The 25,698-nt window shown below is 37.3% G+C and overlaps 1 protein-coding gene across 3 annotated transcripts in view; it reads right to left on the reverse strand.

The window, feature by feature from the left end:
• The window catches only part of Ark2n (arkadia (RNF111) N-terminal like PKA signaling regulator 2N), an 85,583-nt gene that overhangs the window by 10,318 nt on the left and 49,567 nt on the right, over nt 1-25,698 (reverse strand). For 2 of the 3 annotated variants that reach the window (XM_050151628.1, XM_050151627.1), the window contains exon 3: nt 7,737-7,904. The exons of the other annotated variant lie outside the window; for it this stretch is intronic. In XM_050151628.1, coding sequence (XP_050007585.1) covers nt 7,737-7,904 — 168 coding nt within the window. The remainder of the gene's footprint in view (nt 1-7,736; nt 7,905-25,698) is intronic. 3 annotated transcript variants of the gene reach the window in all.

Consider the following 25,698-nt stretch of genomic DNA (forward strand, 5'->3'; position numbering starts at 1 on the left):
TCATAGTGTTTGCATCCTCTACCCCTGCAAACTCACCTTGGAGAGTTCACCCTATGAGGGAAAGCCTTACATAAGCGAGACGTTACAACAGTCAAAGATGGGCACGGCAGAGTTCACAGAGACTTGGGAAAGCAGACACTTAACATTAAAGTATAATTCATACCATTATAAAATGTGTGGACAGTAAGTAAAGCTGTGGAAAGTAATCAAGTTTGATGAGACTGTTAGTGCTTACTGTTTAATGCTATTTTCACCTATATGGGAAGTTTAAAACGACCGAGAGTTGGTGAGATGGGTCGGTGGGACAAGTGGGACTACCTGAGTGAGTGTGATCCCAGGATCCATATGGTGGAAGAAGAGAACCTACTCTCAAAGTTGTTCTCTGACCTCCACATGTGCACTATGGCACATGTGTACCTACATATGTATAACTAATTTTTAATGACTAGAAACAAGGTGAGGGGGCTGGAGAGATGGCTCAGAGGTTAAGAGCATTGCTTGCTCTTCCAAAGGTCCTGAGTTCAATTCCCGGCAACCACATGGTGGCTCACAACCATCTGTAATGGGGTCTGGTGCCCTCTTCTGGCCTGCTGGCATACACACTGACAGAATATTATATACATAATAAATAAATAAATAGATAAATATTTAAAAAAAATAGAAACAAGGTGACTGAGACTATATTACAGTCTGCATGAGTTTGTAATATGATTTGGATTTCATGTGGTAACACTGGCAGTAGCCACTAATCTTTAAAACCAAAATGCACGAATATTCTCTACATGGCACCCAGTTTTGTTAAGTCAGGGATGTTGTTTAGATGAGATTTGGGGAAGTCTAGAACTGGTAAACGCAGATCCTTATTCTGTCTACCACCTTGCTTTAGTCAAGCGTTTCATGTACCTTCACTACACACATTGCTCCACCTGCACTGCAGGGTAAGACAGATTGACAGCCTTGCTCTTTTCAAGTTTCAACAAGTCTGTAATTGATATCTCAAGTAGAATTTATTGTTTATCTGTGTGTTCTTACAATAAGTATATTACTTGTGATGTGGTATACATTATACTGGGTAGTGGGAACACTATTTGACAGAGAGCAAGTACAGATACTATCCGCAATAAATCAGCAATAGAAAAAAAAATCCATCACCCACAGCTCAAAAAACTGCTCCATGTTTTTGGTAGGAAGCAGCCTGGAAACATGAACAATGGTATACATCTGTGATCCTAGCATCTGGAAGCCAGGCTGGGTTACGTATCAAGTTGTACAAGGAAAGAGAACAGGCACATTCCCCAGACTCTGACCAGGGAAGCTGAGCTCCCAGGGAAGACCGGGTACAGTGAAAGGGGAAGTACCCTTAGGGTCTAACAGTGTATTGAGAGTTAGAATAGAAAAAGTCAGGACGAACACTGCTGGCAACACTGGTAAAGGTGAAATCTCAGGTTGGAGCCTGGACTTGATTTTGAAAGGTGAAAAACCACTGAAAGACCTGCAGAGTGACATAATTCAGCTCTCTATTCTAAAGGCTTCCTTTTGAGGTAAAGAAGTCAAACTGGCAGCAGGGCCAGCAAACTGCAGGCAAAGGAACCAGTTACACTGTTGCGCTTTCTGGGGAAGATACCAAATGGGGACCGCTCATGTGATGCTGGGTCAGATAAACCAAAGGATGAGGAGTGAAAACGATGTGTGCTGGTGACTTAGGCAGCTTGAAGGAGACAATGAAGGCTGAGGATAGCTTTCCAACAGATAGTTGGAAGTACTATCCAAAAACACTTTTGAGCAAAACAGACTTGATAAATCCTTCCTGTCCCCGAGAGAAGGGTCACAGCAGTGAAGGGAGCACAGGAAAGAACCTTGATGACCACCACTAATTAAGAGATGGCACAGAAAGGGGAATCCATGGGAAAACAAAAACAAGACATGGTCAGGTAAGAACTGAGAAGGGGGGATTACCTACTTGGAACCCCTCCTGCTCTTGGGAGTTCTTTCTCAATTTTTCTCAATAAATCTGTGCTCACTGCTGAAGAATAAACAAAAATATGAAAATAAGTAGAGACTTCTAGAGTCAACAACAAGATGACCTTGGAAAGCAGGACGTCAGGAATGATGGAAACAAAACAGCAAAAAGGCTGAGGGGAAACAAGAACAAACTACAAAAGGCGGAATGTGGACGAAAGAAGGTAAATGAGGGAGAAAGATGTGTGTATATGTATTTTTAGAGATTTTTAAAGATGTGCTAGATCAGGTTATATTAGAAAAAGGGAAGCAACAGAGCCACGACAGGCAGCTGAAGTGATCTTTACTGGACGTGAAGAGGGAAGTTGGAAGTGGAAGTACTGCAGGCCTTCTAGGAAAAGAAAAGGTACTCCTAAGGAAAGCACAGCCTGAGAGACAAGGTGACATTGCAGATGAGGGAAATACAGTGACCCTTAATCCAACCAGGTAACTGTCTCCGTTTGGGTTTAACAGTGTAAACACAGGCTAACTACAGTATGCCAGGTGAGTATAGCTAAACACTCAACTACACTCAAAAGCTGAGGACACTCGCCAAGGAGCCCTGGAGCTAGACCCAACAAGCGAATAGTATCAAAAGTAGAGAAAAGTCCTCAGTGCAAAGCCAGAGTGGCAGCTGCGATCTCAGCCTAGAAAGGCTGAGTCAGAAAGGAGGCCACAAAACTGACAAAACAAGCAAGGGCCCTGGTTGTAAAAGGAGAGAACAGGAGCAGGCAGAGAGCCAGCAGTCAGGAGAGCAACACACTGCCACTTCCTCTTCCACCTACACATAAATGCGAAGCCCCTGGCCCATTCCTCTTCTCCGGGCTCACCCTACAGTCTTGTTCTACTGGGTTTGTGCCACCCACAACTCATCTGTCAACAACTTTTCTACTGTCTTCTGGAATGTCGGTTCAGGGTAAACTGTGCTGAACTTTCCTTCCACTTCCTTATGGAACAGGCTTTCCTGAAAATGCTGCCCACCCCAGTCCAGCTCCTAACCTGTGCCCCAGTTTGGGGACTGGCTAAACAGTCCTTCATCCTCCAATACCAGCAGTGTCTTTCTTCCAGAGAACTTTCCTACCTTCACACGCTGACCCCTGACAGATTCATTCATTCATTCCTGAATCATGACTGGAGTCTCTCTCCTCTCTTTCCATTTGTACATCAGCTCTCATGAATGCTCATCTGTGTTCACAGCCATCTTAAAACAGTGTCAACTTACTAAGAAATAAGGAATTGTGCTCCAGGAGGCACTTAAAGCCACATGTGACAGACTTACAACAAGATTCTCAGTCTGAGAAGCTCCCCAAAATATGTAAGTAAACTGTATGAAGCCTAACTTAAAAGAGCATTTTAAGTCAGTGCAGCTGTCAAACTGTTCCTCCATCACCCAAACACAACCCACCGAACCTTACTACTTCTGTGTCCAGCTTACCACCATCCTTTTGACCCACGGTTTAACTTTATAGGAATCTGTGCTCCATCTCAGACATTCTTGTATTCTTGAATACCAGCCTTTACTAGGCAGGCCCTTCACCCTGACCTGTGCCCAAAGACCTATCAGAGCCAGCAATGTGATATTATACTAGTGATACCAGTATTTTTTTTCTTTAAAAAAAAAAAATTGTTGCCGGGCGGTGGTGGCGCACGCCTTTAATCCCAGCACTCGGGAGGCAAAGGCAGGAGTTTTCGAGGCCAGCCTGGACTACAAGAGCTAGTTCCGGGACAGACACCAAAGCTACAGAGAAACCCTGTCTCGGAAAACAAAAACAAAAACAAAACTGTTTTGAAGAAACCACTAAGCCACATGTTATTTTTAGAATATCTTTTTTAAAAAAAAAATCACTAGTATTTCAGATTATTCTAACTTTATTCCTCATAAATCTAAAAGTCAATAATTTATATACTACTTTCAGATTATTAGACTCAAACAATTTAAACAGTACAGCTGTGGCCATAAAAATTGCAATGTAAGCCATATATAGTGGATATATGGGTCTAATTCCAGTATTTGGGAGATGGAGGTAAAAGGATCATAAGTTCAAGGCCAGCTTGGACTAAACAAAACCTTGCCTCAAACACAAACGTCCAAACATGCAGTTCAAAAGCAAGCTACCTGGTAACAATGCTTATAGTCCTAGGATTTGGGCTCTGATAAGGAGGATTGCAAGTAAGGATGCTCTTGTCCTATATCCAAGAGCATCTCAGACTTCTGCTTCTTTTAACTCCAACTATAATTATTGTTGTTCTTTCTTGTTTGTTGTTTTGAAATAGGACCTTACTCTGTAACCCAAGTGGCTGAAACTCACTATGTAGCCAAGGAAGGCCTCAAACTCATAACAATATTAATCTTCCTCCTTAATCTACTTCAGCGTTATCACTATTATGTAGCACAATGGTTGTGGGCATTCCTGCTTTGTGCTGTACATTAACAATAACAATAACATTTGCTGAGGCAGATACTAGTTTTTTATAGATAGAGAAAACTGAGGCTTTACATAACTGACCTGTGGCTACTGATTGAACATCATCTATACATCTATACAACAATTCAAACATCACATAAGAAAAAGTAACATGGCAAGGAAACATGGCAAAGCTAAAATGTACATCTTTGCTGATCAATGTCTTTCCTGATTCCAAACTAGTCTTTAAAATCTGCCTGTTACCCAACTCTTTTACCAGTTCAAAACTAAAGATACTAAATAGTGCTACATTTTCATATCTAGGGAAAATGACTTTGAAAGAGAGACATTCTCACAAGAAAATATCATGGGTGCTATTGAACAGTGGTAATTGTATCATAAAGATTAACCTATCATAATTTATGGCCCAATGTGCACACATACTTTTTATTATAACTTAAATAAATACACAAAATTACATGTACATGTATGTATATACATACAAAATTATGTGCATATATAGAAAAATTATATGCGTATATTCAAAACATGCTAACAGCAGCAGCATCTAAAACAGCACCCTCAACATTCAGTGAGAAGAAGCAAGCACACAACTCACAAAATGTTTAAGAAAAAAACTACAAATGATTGTCTGCAATGCAATTAATTCAAAAGTAGGTAGGTGTTTTTAAACTAATTACTAGTAAACAAATTAAGAACATAAAGGAATAACACAAAAATTTAGAACAGCTTTCTGAGTAAGGAAGAAAGCTGCCTGGTACTGACCTCCTCACACCCTTTCAAAATGTTCTATTTCTTAAAAAAGAAGGGTGGTAGATACAAAGCAATCATGATGTTTTAAACAAACAAGTTGAATAAACAGTGAGCTCTCCATCCCCACCAACTGTGAATGGAAAATATTGAGGAGAAACTGCACTTGAACTGAACACGCAGGATCTTTTTGTCGGCATCCCCCCAAATACAATGAGGGCTTATAAGTGATCCGAGGACGACTAAAGTAGAAAGATGTGTGTAAATTATATGCAAATACTACACCATTTATAACCCAGATGTGTTCTTTCCTATGGATTTGGGTTTGTTCTTTTTCAAACAGAATCTTACTCTATCCCAAGTTGACTCATTTATACTCTGGAGCCCATAATGTCCTTAAACTCAGAGTGATTTTCCTAATTCAGCCTGCCAAGTGCTGGGATTATGGATCCAGTCCCTCTGGAGTTTTTGGTTTTATTTTGTTTCATAATTCAGAGGTTCTGGAAATCCTCCACAGACACTAAGATATGACTATACCAGAACCTAAAAATGTAAATATTAAATCCTGGATAGAACTGCTAGGTTTTCTGTAGTTCAAAGAATTTCTGTAGTTCAACAATTCTACATGAGTCAACATACTGGTAAAAATTCTCTATGGTAAGTGCCAGGCGGAGGTGACACACACCTTTAATCCCAGCACTCGTGAAGCAGAGGCAGGCGGATCTCTGTGAGTCCAAGCCCAGCCTGGTCTGCAAAGTGAGTTCCAGGACAACCAGGGCTGTTACACAAAGAAACCCAGTCTCAAAAGAAGCAAAGGGATTCTCTATATTAATAATTACATGGACCAGAGAGACAGCTCTGCCGCTAAGAGCACTGGCTCCTCTTTCAGAGGATCCAATTTTAATTTCCAGCACCTACATAGTGGTTCACAAGCACCTGTAACACCAGTTACAAAGGAATCTAATGCCATCTTATGGCACCAGGCATACAAGTAGTGTGCAGACAGACATGTAGGTGAACACCCATACATACAAAATAAATTTTAAAAATAAGCAAGTAACATGTGGGCTAGAGAGACAGCTCCAAGGTTAAGAGCATTTTCTTGCAGAGAGCACAGGTGAATCTCCTAACACCTACACAGCGGCTCATGACCTCCAGTTCCAAGGAATGACAACCTATTCTGAACTCCATGAATACTGCATGCACACGGTGCACATGCAGACAAGCAGGTGTTCGTACACTCCGTATATGCACACACACAAATTAAAGATTTCATTATTTTTTAAGAAAAAAAATAACATGCTAAAAATTGTTCATTTTTATTCCTAAGACTTTACTAAAAAGTGGTCTGTACGTAATGACATGGCTGGGGAAACAGGAAAGTAAAATTGAGACGGAGAGACTACTTCTTCACCCATGGGTAGGAATCAAAGAAAAACACATCTAGTAATAGAACAAACTAAATCACACAGCTTGGAAATATGTTAAACAATTATGTGGTTATTATCATCTTTAACTTTAAAGTGTTACTTCTTTTCAAAGTATTGACGTAGAATACTAATAAATCCTTAAAAGATTCGTTAGGCAAATATTTATACAAATAAAAATGAAATGAAAATCCAAAAGAAAAACAACTGATCCATGATCAAAACCAAATCCAATTTCCAAACCAGACACAATCTTAGAAGGTCAGTAAGTTATTCTTCAGTGTTAAAGACAGTGATAGAATTCAGGACAACCACCACTGGCACTGGGTTTTAATGCAGAAAACAAAATTATGTTATAAAACTTCCCATAAAAGTAATGATTTAATGAAATAATAGCTAATGACCAATGCATTAGAGCAGTGAACATAATCCTTCGAAAGCTACAAAGAAAATAAAGACTGCATAAGTGTTTAAGTTTCCTCCCCTTTCCTTTTAAACTTAAGTACTATTTTTTTATTTAAAGTTCAAATTAAAAAGAATATTTGAGGAAGAGATTGAAGGGAAGCTGGAGGCATGCTAAGAAGTTTCCAATATGCAGTGAGGTTCTTTCTAAGTATCACTTTAAGAATGTCAGAGATCTAAAAGAATGGGACGCAAAAAAAGGAGATTCTCTCTGAAATGATGGAAGCAGGGGTGAAAGAAAGGCCTTAGGAAAGAGGAGGAGAGCTTACTGGGGAGGAATTAACAGAGAGACCACAAAGAAACAAGAACAGCACTGCGTGTGAAGCAACACACGCGGAGAGCATCCACAGACCCTCCAGAGCCCGGGCAGAGACAGAACTGGCAGAGGCGTCTGAGGACATCTTGGTTGCTTCCATTAAAGCATTTTAACCCAAGAGTATGCTTCCTGGAACTTGATGCCTACATGCTCATATATTTTTATTTGCTTCCTTCTAATGAAGAAATGGCATACTACTCAAATCTTCTGTTATATAGGGCAGCCTGGAAAGTCACAAGCATTCAATAACAGAAGGCTGTATATGGCCTGCTCTCCTCAGCAGGGTCTATTACCATAAGAAATGGTTGGCAGGACTCATGCACATTGTCATTAGAAAAAGGGGTAGGGGAGACCAACCTGCCTCTAGAAGCTCGCTGGTCCTCCAGGTAGCTCCTGTGTTCTGGCCGCCTACTGAATTATTGTGCTCTTGAACTACTGCAGCCGCCAATAAATTGTCCACATTTACCACTTCTGGGTCAGAGCTGGTGTCAGACATATCATAATGAGCTACAACTGGAGGTCCATCTAGGGAGGAAAAAAAATGTATACTTGTATCTAACTTGTGGGGTAAGAAATACCTCTCCAACTAATTAAGAGCCCACTAAATGCCAGCTACTTTAACTATCACTGCATCTGATTAGAGCTCACTTTCTATCCAGTGTTTTGAACATGATACTGAAGTAGAAAAGATAACCCAAGAATACAAAGATGAGGGATACGCTTTGGAAAGAGGAAAAGGGCATTACTTACTACAAAGAACAGAAGACAAGACTATACTGCACAACATAACACTGAATTATTCCTACAGAGCAACAAATTAAGAAAAGGCAATGACTCCACAACGAATATGGGGGAGACTGCAGGACACTGCTGACTCTAACTTAATGTCTTTCGAAAATGAGTTTAGCTCTTTTAGTAGCCAATATTAAAAATTCCTAGTAGACTTGGAGAGGAAAATCCCATGTACACTTTCTTATTTACTAATAAAGTTGGCACGAGAGCTCTGCTGCACTAACTTCTTTACCTCCAGCGAGACCCTTCTACAGTAACAGGATGTTACGTACTTCACAACATTCTACAAAAAGACAATACCACAAAACCCACTGTCAGGATTTTACTTTGGGCATCTTATGAAGGATAAGGATCGAGGAATATTTATATTTTCTTTTCCCTGAGAAAGGTAAGTTCATTCAAGTAAAGGATAGTAACCTTGTGAGTAGGTTTTTAAAGAAGTTGAGAAAGTTCTTATTGAAAAAATAAGAACATGCTCCCAAGCCCAAATCCCAAGACTAACTGCAGGTAAGTACCAAAGTAATTATACTACAGTAATTCATGCTACAATAGCCCACTATTCATGCTTCTAAAATGAACACATGCTTTAAGATGGTATTGCCACCCTCTTCCTAACACAGTAGTAAAAAAGTATTTTGAAATTGTTTTCTTTCAGGAAATCCCTCGGCCCCGCCCCCCTTTTAGAACAGAATTAAAGGGAATGCTGTCCTTCCCAAGAACTAGCTATGAAGAACAAGCAAACTCTTTCTCTACATAGACTTTTAACATCACCCAACAAATGAGTATAAACACACCTATTTGTGACTATGGATATATGTATCAGTGAATCAAAAAATAACATACAATGAAGGCTCATTGTTTCAACACATACATCCATCGTATAAACTATCACTGAACAAAACACAGAATACATATGGGCTATTTATGCCATGTCTTATGTGGTAACACTTTTTTAAAAATAGAAAAGTGATCAGACACAAAAGCCACTATATAAAGGAAAGACACATCACAACATGAAATTCTGACGATTGTGGCAATTTTAGATAATTACTTAAAATCATTTCCGGTTTCCTTACAGGGGTAAATCAAGTTCATCAAAGCCCAGAAAATTTAACAAGATGATAATGGATTTTAGTTCAAACAGCAAAATCTGCTCACGTTTGAGGTTTTTCTTAAGGAAAAGTCCAGCAGTCTATAGAATTTTCGTCAGAGTTCAAAATGACTATTGTGGAATCATGATACTGTGTGATGTCCAAATACTTAGGTACAGGAGGTAAAGAGACCAAGTACAATGTTGACTATGTGACCACAGGTTCTATTTTGAAAGAGTTTTGTGGGTTTCTTCAGTTGTTTGCAATGAGTTGCTTACTGATTTATTCTAAAATTTATATAGCCAATACCAATTCTGAGTCATTTACCAATATATTCCCCATCTTTGCCCCCAAACTGAGAAACAGGTCACAGGTCAAGTCAAAATTGTACTACTCCTACATGTATAATCATGCAAATAAGTATAAATGTATGTATACATGCAGAGTCACGTCACCTACCCATGGAAATAACTTGTCTGAAAGTCTTCATCAGGAGAAAATACAAGCATAAACTTGTTATCTGGCTTCATTCTTGTATCTTCCATATTTCCAAACCGCACACCTTATAACTTAGCTTAAATTTAGTATTTATCATGAACAAAGACAGCAATATTTCATATTTTAATAATATTTAACAGTTCTATTATGATTACTGTCATTTTTCATTCCCGTTGAATTCAAATAATAACAACTCAGAGCTATACAAACTTTATTAATAAAGTAAAGTACGTCTCCAGCTTTGACTCTCAGTGAGAAAGCACTATTAAAGATCCTGAGTTTCAAGATAATCTTACACCTATCATTAGTAAGCCCAAACTAAGTAAGTGTAAGGCACTGGCAACAAGGTTTGAACTCTGAAAAAATATGTGGTATTAGTTAAATAATGGTGACAATTTGTTATAGTGTTTTAAAGTGTGAATTTTTTGGTTGATTATTTTTATATTTACTATGGGAGAGTGTGTGTGTGCATATAAGCACCCATTTGCATGTAGAGATCAGAGAACAACTTGCAGGAACCAGTTGGCTCCTTCCACCATGTGGCTTCTGAGATCAAACCAGTCAGGCTTGGCAGAAAGCACCCTTCTCCAATGGCCATTTCATAACCACCATTTATCTGCTTTACTTTTTAAAATATATCTTCAAGTAAAACAATCAGACCACTGAGAAGCTATGAAGGTTCGATGTGTTAACAGAAAGATTCATGTTGTCAAATCAAGGCTGCACAGAGTAAGCACTCTGATGATTCCTCAATGCTTTTAGAACTATTGAATTCCTAATTAATAAACTCTCTTAACTTTCAAGAACATCAAAAAAGTTGCTTTAGGTAGGTCTACATGGAAACACTAATAGTTTAAGATTCAATTGTTAACATAAACATATTCTATGCGACAACAAATAAGGCTACCCACACAGCATTCTCCCATCTGCTGAGACCCATCACACCCATAAAAATCAGCACACAATAATAAACTTGCTAGTTTTTATACAATCATTAAAAACACCTCCTTATAAAGACAAACTGAATACAATTAGTTAATAACATCAACGTGTGGTTTACCCATGTGCTACTTCCCCCTCATTAATTGCTTTCGTAGGACCCAGCCAGGGTATCCTCTTGAGTTTATATACCACAGACATGCACCACTACGTACAGTTAGCAGAAACATTGTGGATGCTTTATCATTTGTTGCAATTACAAAAGTAAAAACTTTAAATCAAGAAATCCACCAACTACCTTTTATATAAGAACACAAAGCTGGAGAGGCAGCTCAGTTGTCAAGTCCCTGTCCTAGCATTTACTAGGTCCTGGGCTTAATACACTGTGCTAGATTTGTACTAAGCATCTATCTTATATGAATGGATTCTAATATCGTGTGTGTGTGTGTCTGTCTGTCTGTCTGTCTGTGCAAAAGCATGAGAAGGCACCAACCCTGAATATCCCTTCTAGTCTCAGGCATCGTTCCCTTTTTGTGTTGCTGTTTTGAAACAGGAACTCTCTCTCACTGGCATGGATTTCTCCAAATAGGCTATGCTACCTGGCTTGCCTAATAGAGCCCAGGGGGCTTCCTCTCCCCAGTACTGGGACCAGAATCTATAGTATTACATCTGGCTTTTTCACATAGGTTCTGGAACTGAACTCAGGTCCTCATGTTTATGCTGCAAGCACTTTACTAAGTAATCCATCTTCCCAGCCAGTTCTAACTTCTCAAATACAAATATTGGTGAATCTGTATTGCAACTCATTCCTAATAAATGGAAGTTTACTCTTTATGATCTTCAACTTTCTTCACTATTGATAGCAAATGTTTAATAAAATTAGTTTCTTTTTCAAATGTATTTTAATGGAAAAAAAAACAAAGTCACACACACACACAAAATAAATATTTCTTTAATATGCTTATCCATAATGGATTTCCTTTCAAATTTGGCAGTTAGCATACCATTTTATAACGACACAAGGTAATCACACAATTGAACCATCCCCCTTTTTCCAGTACTGAGAATACCAGAATCTCACTAATGCTAGGCACTACCATTAAGCTACATCCACAGCCTTTTTAAAGTTTTAAGACACAGTCTAGCTACACTGCCTAGGCATCTACCCTCTACCTGCTTCTTTCTGTACAGATGAAAAGCCTAAGTCCCTATTAGAACTATTAAAAGAAGATTCTGAGAGTAGGTCTTGAGATTTTGGCAGAAGATACAAGAGTTGAAGCCTTCCTTCCTCTCTCTTGGCTGTTAGGACTCTGGTCAATTACGTTACCAATGTTTCTTCATTGGTTAGGCTGGGTGTTCAAGAGCCAACAGGTGCTGAGGGTCAGCTGAGTCAGTAAAGTGCTTGACTTAGAAGCACCAGGACCTGAATTCAATCCCTCAGAATCCACATAGAAACACAGTGGCTGGCCAATCTAGACTAACTGGTATACTCCAGACCAATGAGGAACCCAAACTTACATGAGGTGAATGGCATTCTTGAGCATGACAACATGTCTTCTGGCCTCCATACATATGCACACACGTGAATATACATGGGGACATGCTCACATACACACCATACTTTATTAAAAAGATGACACTGACACAATACAACAGGAGTTAAAATAAAATACAGCCTGTCAAGCATGGTGTGGTATGTCTTTCATTCCAACACTTGGGGAGGCAGAGACAAACTCTTGACGTCAAGACACTGATCTACATACATAGCATGTCTTTAGCCAGCCATGGTTACATAGTGAGACCCTGTCTCAAAACAAAAGAAAAACATTTGCCTTCAGGCCCATCTTTCCGTCAGAAGGAGCTATCCTATTTTGTCTGTCTGCTTCTTTTTCCATGTACACTCTGTAGAACACAGTTCATAGGCAAGAAGCTTTAGGGAAATAGCAACGCCTCAGTTGATGCATTATATTGGTTATACACAAACCTGCTAAGTGTCAGGCTAAGATTAAGTTAAATGAGGTCATAATTAATGCAGGTTTTATTCTCTAATCTCAGTACCTAGGAGACTAACACAGAATGTTTTAAAGTCCAGGCCTACTTAGACCAGCAAGTTCTAGGCTAGCCTAATTAGCTATAAAGCAAGACCCTATTTCAAAAGCACCAAAAAGGAAAAACCAAGAAACAGAAGTGAAATGTTAGTTTGTAAATATTTTTATAAAAGCATCTCAAAACCAAAGATTATTTCAGATTGGTCCACATTCAGCATCACTTTGGATTGGTCCACATTCAGCATCACTTTGGATTGGTCCACATTCAGCATCATTCTGGATTGGTCCACATTCAGCATCACTTTGGATTGGTCCACATTCAGCATCACTCTGGATTGGTCCACACACAGCAACACTTTGAATTGGTCCACACTCAGCATCACTTTGAATTGCTCCACATTCAGCATCACTCTGGATTGGTCCACACTCAGCATTATCCCTAACTACAGTGCACTTTCACTAACTTACATTTCCAGTTTCTCATTAGAAAAGCTAATTAAGTCTAGAATAGGACTTCTTCATGCATGCTAGACACCTAGCATCACTCTTGATTCACCTTCACTTAGACCATGCTGGGCAATGCACCAAACATAGTTTATTCCTTTGAGTATTTTTATGACTACAGTAATATAAAACAAAGCCCAGAAAAAAAATTCCTTTCATCTATTACACCTCATCTCTCCAATCCCCGAACAAAAAGAATGTCTGCCCTGCTGCTACTAAGGAACCTTAAGTGACCCCCTTACCCCCATCAGGCCAATGCCCAGTGCCATTAGTACAAAACACCAGGAGGAGAATGAAGGGACAGGCGCCACTCAGATAATGAGATAGGAAAGAAGGCAGTCTGAAAGGAAGGTTCTGAGGGATCAATTAGTCAAGGAACCTCAGAAAATAAAATGTGTGCACTCGTGTGCATGTGGATAGTAACAGAGTGTAGAGGAACTGAAGGAAAGGGTCAGACTTCAACATACAGAAAGGAGACTGAATTTTAGAAAAGCCCACCTTTAAAAGACACTAGTTTTGCTGTACTCTAGAATACAAAACTACAAATTTATAAGTGGAAAAATGCTTGAAAATACTTATTTTGTTCTTTCATTACTATCAAGGAAAAAAAGAAATCCAGAACCATTTGAATAAATAAGAAAGCAGCCCAAACATCTCTTAGAAGAGAATTATGTCAACAGAAAACAAAAATTTTAAAAAGTACTATCTTTGGAAAAAGTAACCTTAATATCAAAAGTTGTATGAGTATGTTTTTCTTCAGAATAACATCATAAAGCTATTTTAATAAAAAGAAAAATGTTAAATGGGGGGAATTAAACAGATGCAATTCAGCAATATACATTACATTCTATGTTTAGGAATTATGCTATCTTTCAAATAAAGTCTGCTCTAAACTTTTCCCTCTGTACTCATTTCAATTATTAAAATTGAGAAACTTCATGAAGTTCCTACCATGGAAATGGTTTTAGGAATCATAGTGTCTTTTCTTCAAGCTGATAAACAGTCAGTCATTTTGTTCAGAAACAAAGTTACCTAGATGGATACCAGTGCTTCATTTGTCACTCTGAGAGGATCAAAGAGGTAAAGGAGTGAGTACTTCCAGATCGTCAGAACACCTGAAAAGCTGATCAAGAGACAGCCTAACAGTTCAGCATTATTTACAGAGAAAAGAAAGCGCTGAGTCAAGTGAACTAATTCAAAAGATAACCAAGTATCCCTTATAGAGATACTTAAAGGAACCTAAAAATTCAGACAAGGGGCACCTGAAGAGGTTGCCATCTGCCTTGAGGACTGAGATCTGCAGAAAGTGACTAAAGCATCTGCTACAGATGCCAGAGAGCAGCCCCAGTACAACTCTCCAAGTCTAGCTCCCCGCTACGGAGTCACTCGCTCGCCATTTTAGTTCCTTCTTTAAAGAGACATGGTCTACATTTTGCCATTTTCCAAAATGCTCTGATTTTTAACATGATAACCAGTAAAACACATAGTTTAAAGGAAAAGACAGACTTTTAGGTTTATATTGGTGTTTATCTCCCTTTTCAATATACCAATTCCAAAACTGAAAATCACCCTAAAAAAATACTGTGTAAAATCCATTATCCTAACTATAAACTAACACTGCAAATTTTACTGTAGAAATATTATTTCTTGATTCAGGAACAGAATGAACTACCTGGTAGGGAATGACTAACATTACAACAGAGTCCTCAATAGAGTAACAAGAAACATTTCTTTTTAAATTTTTTATTTAATTTATTAGTTACACTCCAGATGCACAGATGTATAAAGGATATAAAGAAAATGCAATAAAATAAAAACATCAATTTAATAACACTTTTCTCAAACCTTCAAGGTTCTAATAGAAATCAGAATACATTTATGGAGGCCATTCCTTTGTATAATACTGTGGTGACCTAACACAGCAATGAGACCATCTACTCCATACTCAGTGCTCTACCTAGTCTGCTGCTGACTCTTCTCTCAGCTTTAAAGAACAAAAATTACAAACCCCTCCAAAAACACAGAAGTGAAGTAGTATTCAACGTTATTTATGTTTATAAATTCACATACCTTCTAGATAAACTGACACATTTCTTGTCTTTACTATGATTAAAGGCACTTATGCCATTTTTGAAGAGGATCTGAGAAGAATCTAAGAAGACTTTTACAAAAACAAATCAATAAAATATATTTAATGGGCAAGTTTAATAAATCTGGTAGAACTATTTTTGATACTATATTTTTTGATATGTGGCATAACACGAAATCTCACCACTACCCATAGATTATTTAAATCATTTTAAAAGAATAAAAAGGTTTAAACTAAAAAGAATATAATACTTTTAGAAGACTGCCTGTCCATAATTTTTTATTATATACGTATAAAGACAGCAAGAAGCCTATGTACCATTTTCCTATACCTGTAGTGTAACTACCATTAGGCAAAGTCAACTGAATACTGAAAATGCATCTTAAGACCTGGTGTGATGATACACAACTGTAATCCCAGAACTTGAGCGGTGGAGCCAAGAGAATCGCAAGTTCAAGATCATCCTTGACTACATAGTAAATTCAGGTCAACCTGCATTACAGAAGTCCCTGTCTTAAAAATAAATAAAATTAAAAATTAAGAAAGAGGAAGAAAAAAAGGGAAATAATCAGTAGTCGAGCAAGGCAGCAAGGGCCTGTGATCCAGGATGAAGCAACGCTGGGCCAGCAAGACTGCAGAGTCAAGGCCTGTGATCCAGGATGAGATAAGGCTGGGCCAGCAAGACTGCAGAGTCAAGGGCAGCTACATAGCAAGACCTTGTCATTGACAAATCAAGTTTATCAGTAGTATCAATTTAAGATGCCGTGCTGAACAAAATGACTTACTACATAATTTTTTTCATCAGCAGCCACGGTGTACTTGTACAAGCCACACAAGCTTTCATAAGCCTAGACATAAGCATACTCAGAGGCCCTTGCTTGAAACCTACATAACAGTAAAGCAATAAGTAAAATAAATTCATTTGAGTGTGTGCACATTTTTGGTTTGTTTTGCTTTTTAAAGAAACGATCTCATTATATAGCCCTCGATAGCCTGGAACTTGCTATTAATACAAACAGGCCTGAAATTTGCTACATAAAGCATACCAGGCTGGCATTCAACTCAGAGATCCATTTTCCTTGTGCTAGAATTACAGGCATGCACCACCAAACCAAAGCTAGATATCTTATATTTTTTATTCAGTCTGTTGGCAATAATTTATGCCCAAAGATACTGTTTGAAAATAAAAGCCCTTCCTCTCTCCAATTTAATTAGCATAACTAGGTTTATATTGAACGACATTTTCCCCTGCATGTTAGGAAGCAACAAATGGACAGTGTATTAATGACTGGATCCATTCCTATCACTGTAGCCTACAACACAGGAATTTGCCTCTGGACACTCATCAAATAATTTTAATGAATTTGGAATTAAGGTAATAGGTGTATATGTGTATGCATACACATCCCTCGAGATTAGACTCCTTTTTCTGATTTGGGGGGGAAAAACAAAATAGAAAGAAAGGAGGAAGGAAAGAAAGGAAAGAATGAAGGAAGAAAAAAGAGAAAATTAAAGATAAGTTTCTTTAAAAAACTTCATGCAAGAGGCTGGAGAGATGGTTCTGCAGTTAAGAGCACCTGTTCTTACAGAGAATCAGGGTTCTGTCCTCAGTACTCATACGATGGCTCACAACCATCTGTAACTCCAGTTCAAGGGTATCTAGTGCCCTCTTCTGACCTCAGAGGGCAACAGGCTCACATGTGGTACATATACACACATTTGAGCAGACCACTTAAACATATAAAATAAAAATAATTTAAACTCATGTAAAATATTAAATCTTAACTTTTTAACTTCTTGTGTATTCTACACTAAAATTTTACTTGAACTTTTAAAAGTTACCTCAATTTTAATAATGTGTATAAAATATGTCAATACAATTGTTACTATCTCCTAAGTGGCTCTAATAACTAATTACTTTAATCTGTTACTTCAAATATCTCTTCAAATGAAAAGGTATATAATATTTCAGAATGCCAAACTAGTAAATATCAGGGAGAAAACAGAATACAGAAACATTATTAGAAAGTATTACTTAACTTTATGAGGGGATTTGGCCCTTTAAATGCCACAAATGAAAGTGAAACACTGTGATGAACTAATTCAGTAAGTTATGACTCAACACACTCCCTAACACCTGCCAAATAATGTAAGTGAAGGAACAACTTTTTGTTAAGTCTTCAACTTGACTGTCTAATTCTCTATCCCATGGGGGAAAAAAAGCCACAAATGAAAACAATCACCCAATAGATAAAAGAAAATTCTATACGCAGATTTTAAGAGATGGAACACTCCTGTTAAAGTTACTCTTCCATAAAAGCATTTCAGCAATGGCTGGACTAGCATTGTGGGTAGAAAGATGCTTCCTGGCAGGACTAACCCTTACAGACTTAGAAGTATATCCAAACAAGACACAGGCTCTATCATTTTTAAATTGCTGGACAACTACAGAAATTCATGGAAAAGGAAGGGTAGACTACTAGGTACTTAAACAACAGCTACATTAAACTGTTATCACTAATCTGGAAACAATTCTCACTTGTGATTTTCAGAATACTGGCATTTGCCTGACTGAAGACAAATTCAATAATCCAGTTTTCTAAATGTTCATAATACAAACTCAAATATTTTGAAGGAAGATTTTGAATCTGTGCAATCTGGAAATGGTGCTACTGTTCGAGTGAAATCTAGTCTCAAAAGAATAATCCTTAAGACAGTTACAATGTATTATCTTTAAGGCACTGAGTGAAAAAGAAACCAGGGTAAAATTTTTGTATGTTTCTACTGCAAAATTACTCTTAAGGCTAAACTCTGAAAACTATAGAATGCCAAGTCCAAGATAAATTCTTAATAATTTAGTATATATTCTTTGAATTAAATCAGTGTGTTATGGCATTCCTTCTTTCTACCAAAACCCTCTTCCACATCTTTACCCAAACTTTTGCAGAGAAGACCTCCCAAAATGACAAGTATTTAACATATCTTCAATATTCAAAACAGTATTTTATTACCTGAAAATATCAACTATTACTTAAAAATTCCAATTAGTTGCCATCCAGGGTGGTGGCACATGCCTTTAATCTCAGTCAGTACTTGGGAAGTAGAGGCAGGTGGATCTCTGTAATTTCAAGGCCAGCCTAATCTGCATAGTAAGTTCTAGGCCTGGTAAGGACTACACAGTAAGACACTGTCTCAAAAAAAAAAAAAAAAAAAAAACCCTCCATAGAGTTCTTAACAAAAATAAGACTATGTCCAGCCAATATAATCAATACCAGTGTAATTTTCTTACAGGTTATTTCTAAAAGAATTGGTCTTTTTATTTTAAAAATAAACAAAAATTTTAATCATATATTACTTGTCTACTATGTTAAATATCAGAAAGCAAAACAGAACTCATTAAGTTAATGCATGCATTAGAAAGTCATAGCAACATGCTGACATGAAAGTGCTATGTTTATGTCTATAGTCTACCTCTAGGAAAGTCTGTGATTCCAGAATGAAAGTAAAGACAAAATTAATTTCCTCTAAAAACTTCCCAATTTCAAGGGGAGATTACTGAGCAAAGCTCAGTTAGCTATTCAAAAGCAGGCCACTCTTTCTGCTGATATAAACTGAAGATCTATACATGTATGTATTTATAAGATCTGACATAGTCTGTAAGTGTACTTTCACTTCAGAGAAAATATCAGTTATAATAAACTCCTATATCTTTTACAGGGAAAAATCTTGATGTTCAAACCTTACCTCAACTGATCAAAAACGAAGTTCATAAACCTTCAACTCATTACACAGTAATGAGAACATCAATCTACAAAGATATTCTTAGGCAAGAACATATTAAACTTTCCACAGTTAACTCAAAATTCTCATACATTATGTTTTGAACATAAAAAATTACAAGTATTTAATTCAAACCTCCTAAGAAAAAGGAAAACCTTGGCTGAGTCTATTACTCTTAATTTAAAAGCTGTAAATATTTGCATGCTCAGTAATACCTGCCTGGCATGTGTGAGGCCCTGGGTTAAATAAAGACCACCCATAAGGAATAACAATGGGCCTGGAACATAGCACAGTTGGCAGAATGCTTCTTAGCGTGCATAAAGCCTTAGGCTGGATCCTGAACACTTCATAAACTGGGTGTGGTAGACAGAGGATCAGAAATTCAAGGTTATCCTCAGCTACACAACTAGTTCAAGACCAGCCTGTGCTATAAGAAAGCTTGTCTCAAAATACATTGGGAAAGAAGTAACAGGTTTTTTTTCACATAAAATTACTGAGAAATATTAAGATGAATTATAGGTTTCAATTTCTTACATGCAAACTTCTAAATATACTACCTAGTCTGCAAAACATAGAATTTGGTTTTTTTCCTGAGTTGATGAAGTTGCATACATAATAAATAAAACTAATTTTTTTCATTAACATGAAGGCCAACTTTCTCTAAAAGACAGTATAACCTAAAACTCAGTTAACAGCAAAATTATGTATCCCTTACTGACGACTTTCATGCTTCAATTTAGCTGTCTCTCACCACATTCCTACAAATCCTCAAAAATATTTAAAAAAGAAGAAACCCACATTCAAGCACATCTATCATACTGCAAGACTTCTGGTTTTTTTTTTTGTTTTTTTTTTTTGTTTTTTTTTTTTTTGCAGGGGCAGAGGAGATTATTATATAGCCAAGAACGACTTTGAACTCCTAGTCCTCCAGCCTCCACTTTCCCAATCCTGGGATTAGAGGCACACACCGCCAAATCTAACAAGTCTGTCAATCCTGTCATATTTATTCTCTTTGTTACACTCCACGGGACTTTTAACACTATCAAAGACTATTTTCAGACTAAGGAATGAAAACAAAATTAAACTAGTTATTTTAAAAGCAAGATTAAAACTTTTTCACTAGCAACTTAAAAACCCATTCAATTCCACTGACTGCTATTTGCCAGGGTTAATTCAAAGCTCAAGATTAAAGTTTATCTGTGTAACACTGAAAAGCAGAGTATTGACCCACTAAAGACACTTTCATTTTCCTTGGTTTCAGTTACCCCACAGTTAGCAAAAGACCGAAATAAAAGAGGAAACCACAGAAATGACTAATTCACAAATCTTAATTTGCACAATGTTCTGAGTAGTGTGATGAAATTTTACACAGCCCTGAGCTCAAGTTCTGAACCATCCCTTTGTCCAGAGAAGCTACAAAAAAAGTCACCACCTCAGTTATCAAACTGTTTTAGTATTGCAGTACTTTTGTTGAAGTAACTTATGTGTATTACAGGCCAAGTCTTAGGCCAGTAGCACTCACCTCACCATGAAGGCAAGGTATCTGCCATCTTACTACCCCACAGTAAGGGTAAATGCAGTCCAAAAGGATGCTTTGAGACACTAATTCAACAGTTTTTTAGTGTACTGTTAAAACTTTTCTATTTTTATTATTGCTATTAACCTTAATGTGCCAAGCTTTATAGCAGATGTACATAAAGAAAAAAGCAGTATATACAGGGCTTGGTATATGCAGTGTATAACATCCACTGGAATTCTTAGAACACACCCTCTCCCCATAAGGGGAACTACTGCACTATTTTTCCTCATGCAGGAAGTCAACCTGCAGTAAGATGGACTTTCCTACAATACTGTCCCCCTTCCCTTAAGGAAGGATTTTGCTATAACCCAGACTGACCTCAAACTCATACTCCTCCAGCCTCAGCCTCTTAAATGTTGGGATTACAGGCCTGCACCATCATGCTATGGTATTCCATACAGTATGTTGCATAGCTGGTACAAAACTAAATTTACTCAAGAAATTAATTAATGAAGACTACTGACAAATTAGTTCACTAAATAACAAAGACTATGAAAAGGCTCATGTAGTGTATTCTTTCATAATCTTCATAAAAAATTACAGGATTTGAATCAGAGGAGTTGACAAATGTTTATGGAAAGAATGGTAAGATATTCTCAAGTTATAAACTACCCATGGGTTTCTACTAATTATCCTTTATTAAAGTTTTTATTTAGCTTTTTTACATGAACAGACATAAAAGGGAGAATCATTCCTTCCTATTGTTGCAAAAATATGGGTTAGGTTCCAATCTACAAAATAAAACATAAGCTAAAACTTACCAAACTTCTGCTTTCTGTTTTCAATACTTTTGCTTTTTTTTTTTTTCTTGAAACGGTTTCAAACAGCCCAGGTTAGCCTCGAACTTGCAAATTAGCCAAAGCTGGCTTTGAAATTATACTGGTATTCCTGCCTCCCTATCTCCCAAATGCTGGGATTATGGTTATATGCCACCAGGCTCACCTAATTTAAAAAGAAAAATCAAAGCAAACCTGTTAAAATACCATCAAAAGAAACTTCTAATAGGCAAATATACTTTTTACTTAATCCATAAAATGGACAACACACTTCAGTGATACATTCATAGATAATTTAGAAATGCTTCCATTTTTAGCAATGATAACTAGAAAACTATTATGTCTTTGGGAATTGTAAAATACTGCGAACCTTCAAAGGAGTAAGGAACATAAGAACTGACAAAGGATTATTGTGAGTACTTGCAAGGGTAGGGATCAGCATTTAAGCACCTGAAGAGGTGAGGGGGAATTCTTGGAGTAACCAGCTGTGTTTTGGGTCCCCTGGGCTCAAGGGCTGCTCACTGTCTTCATCACTGTCAAAGTGAGTTAGTTTCCCACCTACCTACATTGAGGACTTCTGCCTATCTCTGTAACTCAGCAAAACAGTTACTGGCATCTTCTAGAACACTGCCTATCCAGTTTCTCATACGCCACACCTCTCGTCAAGGAATTTTGGCATTTCCTATTTCCTTGGACACTCACTCACATTTAGCTGATGTGATGTCATTCATAGAATGATATCAGCAAAACTGATGCCAGCTTTGAGACACAGAGGCCACTTAACAACACATTAATAATTTAGAAAAGTGTATTTTTATTTAAACACACTTAACTCAGAAAAGTGGCAACAGCACTGTTTTGTTTTTAAGCCTGATGGATATACCACTGATAAGCAGTGTTGGAATTTACTAACCAAGCCAAATTAATAAAATTACCAATATCATATGTTACCTTTTATTATAGCTTCAATGATCTATCTGAGAAAATTGGTTTTCTTACTGTACAACTGTCTTTACCTGCAGTTAACTGGTTTTTAGCCTTTGATAAATGTAAGAACCTGGAGTGGCTTTACAATACCACAAACCACAATGGCTCCAAGATATATAAAACTTATTTTTTGTTTTGTTTTGTTTTTCGAGACAGGGTATCTCTGTGGTTTTGGAGCCTGTCCTGGAACTAGCTCTTGTAGACCAGGCTGGTCTTGAACTCACAGAGATCAGCTTGCCTCTGCCTCCCAAGTGCTGGGATTAAAGGCGTGCGCCACCACCGCCCGGCTAAAGCTTTTTTTTTAAGTTTTCAAGATAATTTTAATGTACAGCTTTAGTGAAGAACCACTGTATATTTGACTATGTTGACTGTGTTGGCTTTTAGAATTCTACAAGGTAATTCTTGGTCAAGTTGACCCATAATTCTCACCTGACTGAAAGCTTTTATTTATTTTTAAATTGTGTGGGAAACACATAAAGGATGTACATAATCTATGTGAACTTCTGGGCCAGTCTTATAAAAGCCATAGTGTCTGCCAGGGTGTTAAGAGGACTGTATGCAGCAGAGGAGCCCTGTGTTTAAAGGTTGAGGTACACAGGCTAAGTATGTAGGATATACAGTACTTGCCTAGCATGCATGAAGCCTGGGTTCAATTTCCAACACTGCATGAAACTAGATGCAGCGATACATTCCTATAATCCTATAATACCAGTATTTGGAAGATGAAGGTGGGGAGGTTGTAAGTTCAAGGTCACCCTCAACTGGAAGCCAACCTGGGCTATAATGGGACCCTGTAGCAAAAATAAATAGAAAAATAAATAAATTGAATAAATAAGGCATAGTGAGAATCATATTTATCCCTTATAAAGGCTTTATTAATAGTCTTAAGTTGTCCTGTAGTAAAGACACTTGTTTTCACATAATCTAGCATATTCCAAATATGTGAACATATAAATAAGTATTGATATTCTGTAGAAGAGTAGCTTCATAAGATTCTAGTTGAACGTCACAAACTGGCCCTACACAAACTGTTCATCCTTGAGCTGGACTGTTTTGGTTTAGGCCTTGAATAAAACTAACAGTATTAAACGCTTCATTTTTAGGACCAATATTAAATAGGCTACCTTCTCACACCACTCTTGACTATACTATCTACAATAGCTTTTCTATCTAATTCTCATTCAGTCTTTCTCCTTTATATGCTTTATGATTGTTGTGGTGGTGATTATTACTATTAGAATTGATAATATATGCTATATTATTATTATTATTATTATTATATAGTATAGAACCACCTAGTAACAATGAATGCATTTATTATCTGGCTCCTCTGTGAAGAGTACATTTCGTGAGGGAAAAGACTTCATTTACTATTATGCCCCCAACACTGTATATTAGGTACACAAATACTTGCTAATAAAATGACTGAGGGGAGCAATCAATGTTGGGCTTATAAAATCTCTACATTAAGAAATTGTATGAACAGTACTGGGATTGAGATACAGCTCAGTGATGGCTGCCTAGCATGTGCAAAGTCTTGGTTGGATTTGATGCCCAGCACCACTGAAAAAAAAATGAAACAAAACAAAACAAAATTGGAAACACAATCTTATAAACTGTTCTATCATGTTTCCTCCAGGTTATTTCTGAAAGAATGGCTCACTTTATCATTTAGTGGCTATTTACAAAGATGCAAAAGAATGCCTCATTATCAAGAGTAACTGCAGACACTAAGAACTTTTAATCATGCCATCCTTTTTTCTATACCTATATGCTACTGAACAAATTTTTAGCCCCTTTTCTACTTAGTAATAAAAACCTCTTCAAGTCTGTTACCTACATTTCCTCTAACTTCATCTTACCCCTTTTCTTCTGACTACTTTCTCCACTATTTCCACTTTAAAAAAATTGTTTAAAGAAAAGCTTTGTCTGTATTACATGATTCTTTGAGAAGTATGTACCTTCTCTTCTTGTGTATTCAGCTTAGGAAGATCAGATCAAATAGAATTGACTTTATTCTCCTTGTGGTTTTGAGACAGTGTCGCGTTACGTAGTCATGCTGGTCTAACTTGCGGTCACGCTGCATCAGCCTCCTGGGGCTGTGAGCTAACTACAGGGTACCTGAACTCTATACTATCTTTGAGGGCCATTCTTTCAGGGTCTCATTAGGTGGCTTAGGCTAGCCTTGAACTTGATAAATAGCCAAGTCTTTCATTAAACTCCTGCCTTGAGTAACCATTTTCCTTTTAGCCCCATTGCATGTGCTGGGTAGAAATAAGTGTTAAGGGGGCTGGAGAGATGGCTCAGCGGTTAAGAGCACTGCCTGCTCTTCCAAAGGTCCTGAGTTCAATTCCCAGCAACCACATGGTGGCTCACAACCATCTATGATGAGGTCTGGTGCCCTCTTCTGGCCTGCAGACATACACACAGACAGAATATTGTATACATAATAAATAAACCCTGTCTCAAAAAACCAAAAAAAAAATAAGTGTTAAGAAAGGAAATCAGAAAGCAGAAACGATCTGTTAGATACTGACATTCCCTATTTCTTGATATATATATAAATGAGTATTTAAAACTTGAATTCAGGAAATGGTGAGAGGACACTTATACTAAGAACAGTAACAGAAGCCCTAGCCTCAAAAAGATGACTGCCAGCCATAAACACTAACAGATATAAATTTCAAGAACTAAAACTCCACAGAACTTAGAAAAACGAAGTGAATCCCAAACAGTGCAGTTAGAACTTTAGGTGATAACAGAAGGTCAATGTAGGCTTATCATTTTTTTTTTTTGGAGTTTAACAAAGGTTTATTTGGGGAAAAACTGAGAGTAAGGGTATTGTGTAGTCCTCTACATATGCTGAGACCTGGAACCGAATCCACCTCTATCATTTCACAGTAACTTCTATAAACCTACTTATCATTTTTTTTTAATGTACACTTTAATTGGGTTGCTGACAATACGGAGGCTGAATGTGAAGGAAGGGATTAGAAAAACTCTGTTCAAATTTGCTGTGAATTGAAAACTATTAAAAAGTAGTTTGTTAAAAAAAATTTAAAAAAAATAAAAAAAATTAAGATAGTCTCATCTTAAGTAAATATGGTCTTTTTATAAACACTAAGGTATAGTCTGTGTTGTAAATACAAAGTTAGTGTAGACACTCATTTTAGACCAGAAGGATGAGAATAATGTATCTTTGTGTTTCAACATGAAAGGTTGCCAAAGGATATCTA

Source organism: Alexandromys fortis, unplaced genomic scaffold, assembly GCF_014885135.2.
Source record: "Alexandromys fortis isolate MF-2015 unplaced genomic scaffold, M_Fortis_MF-2015_v1.1 scaffold_71, whole genome shotgun sequence".
NCBI lineage: Eukaryota > Metazoa > Chordata > Mammalia > Rodentia > Cricetidae > Alexandromys > Alexandromys fortis.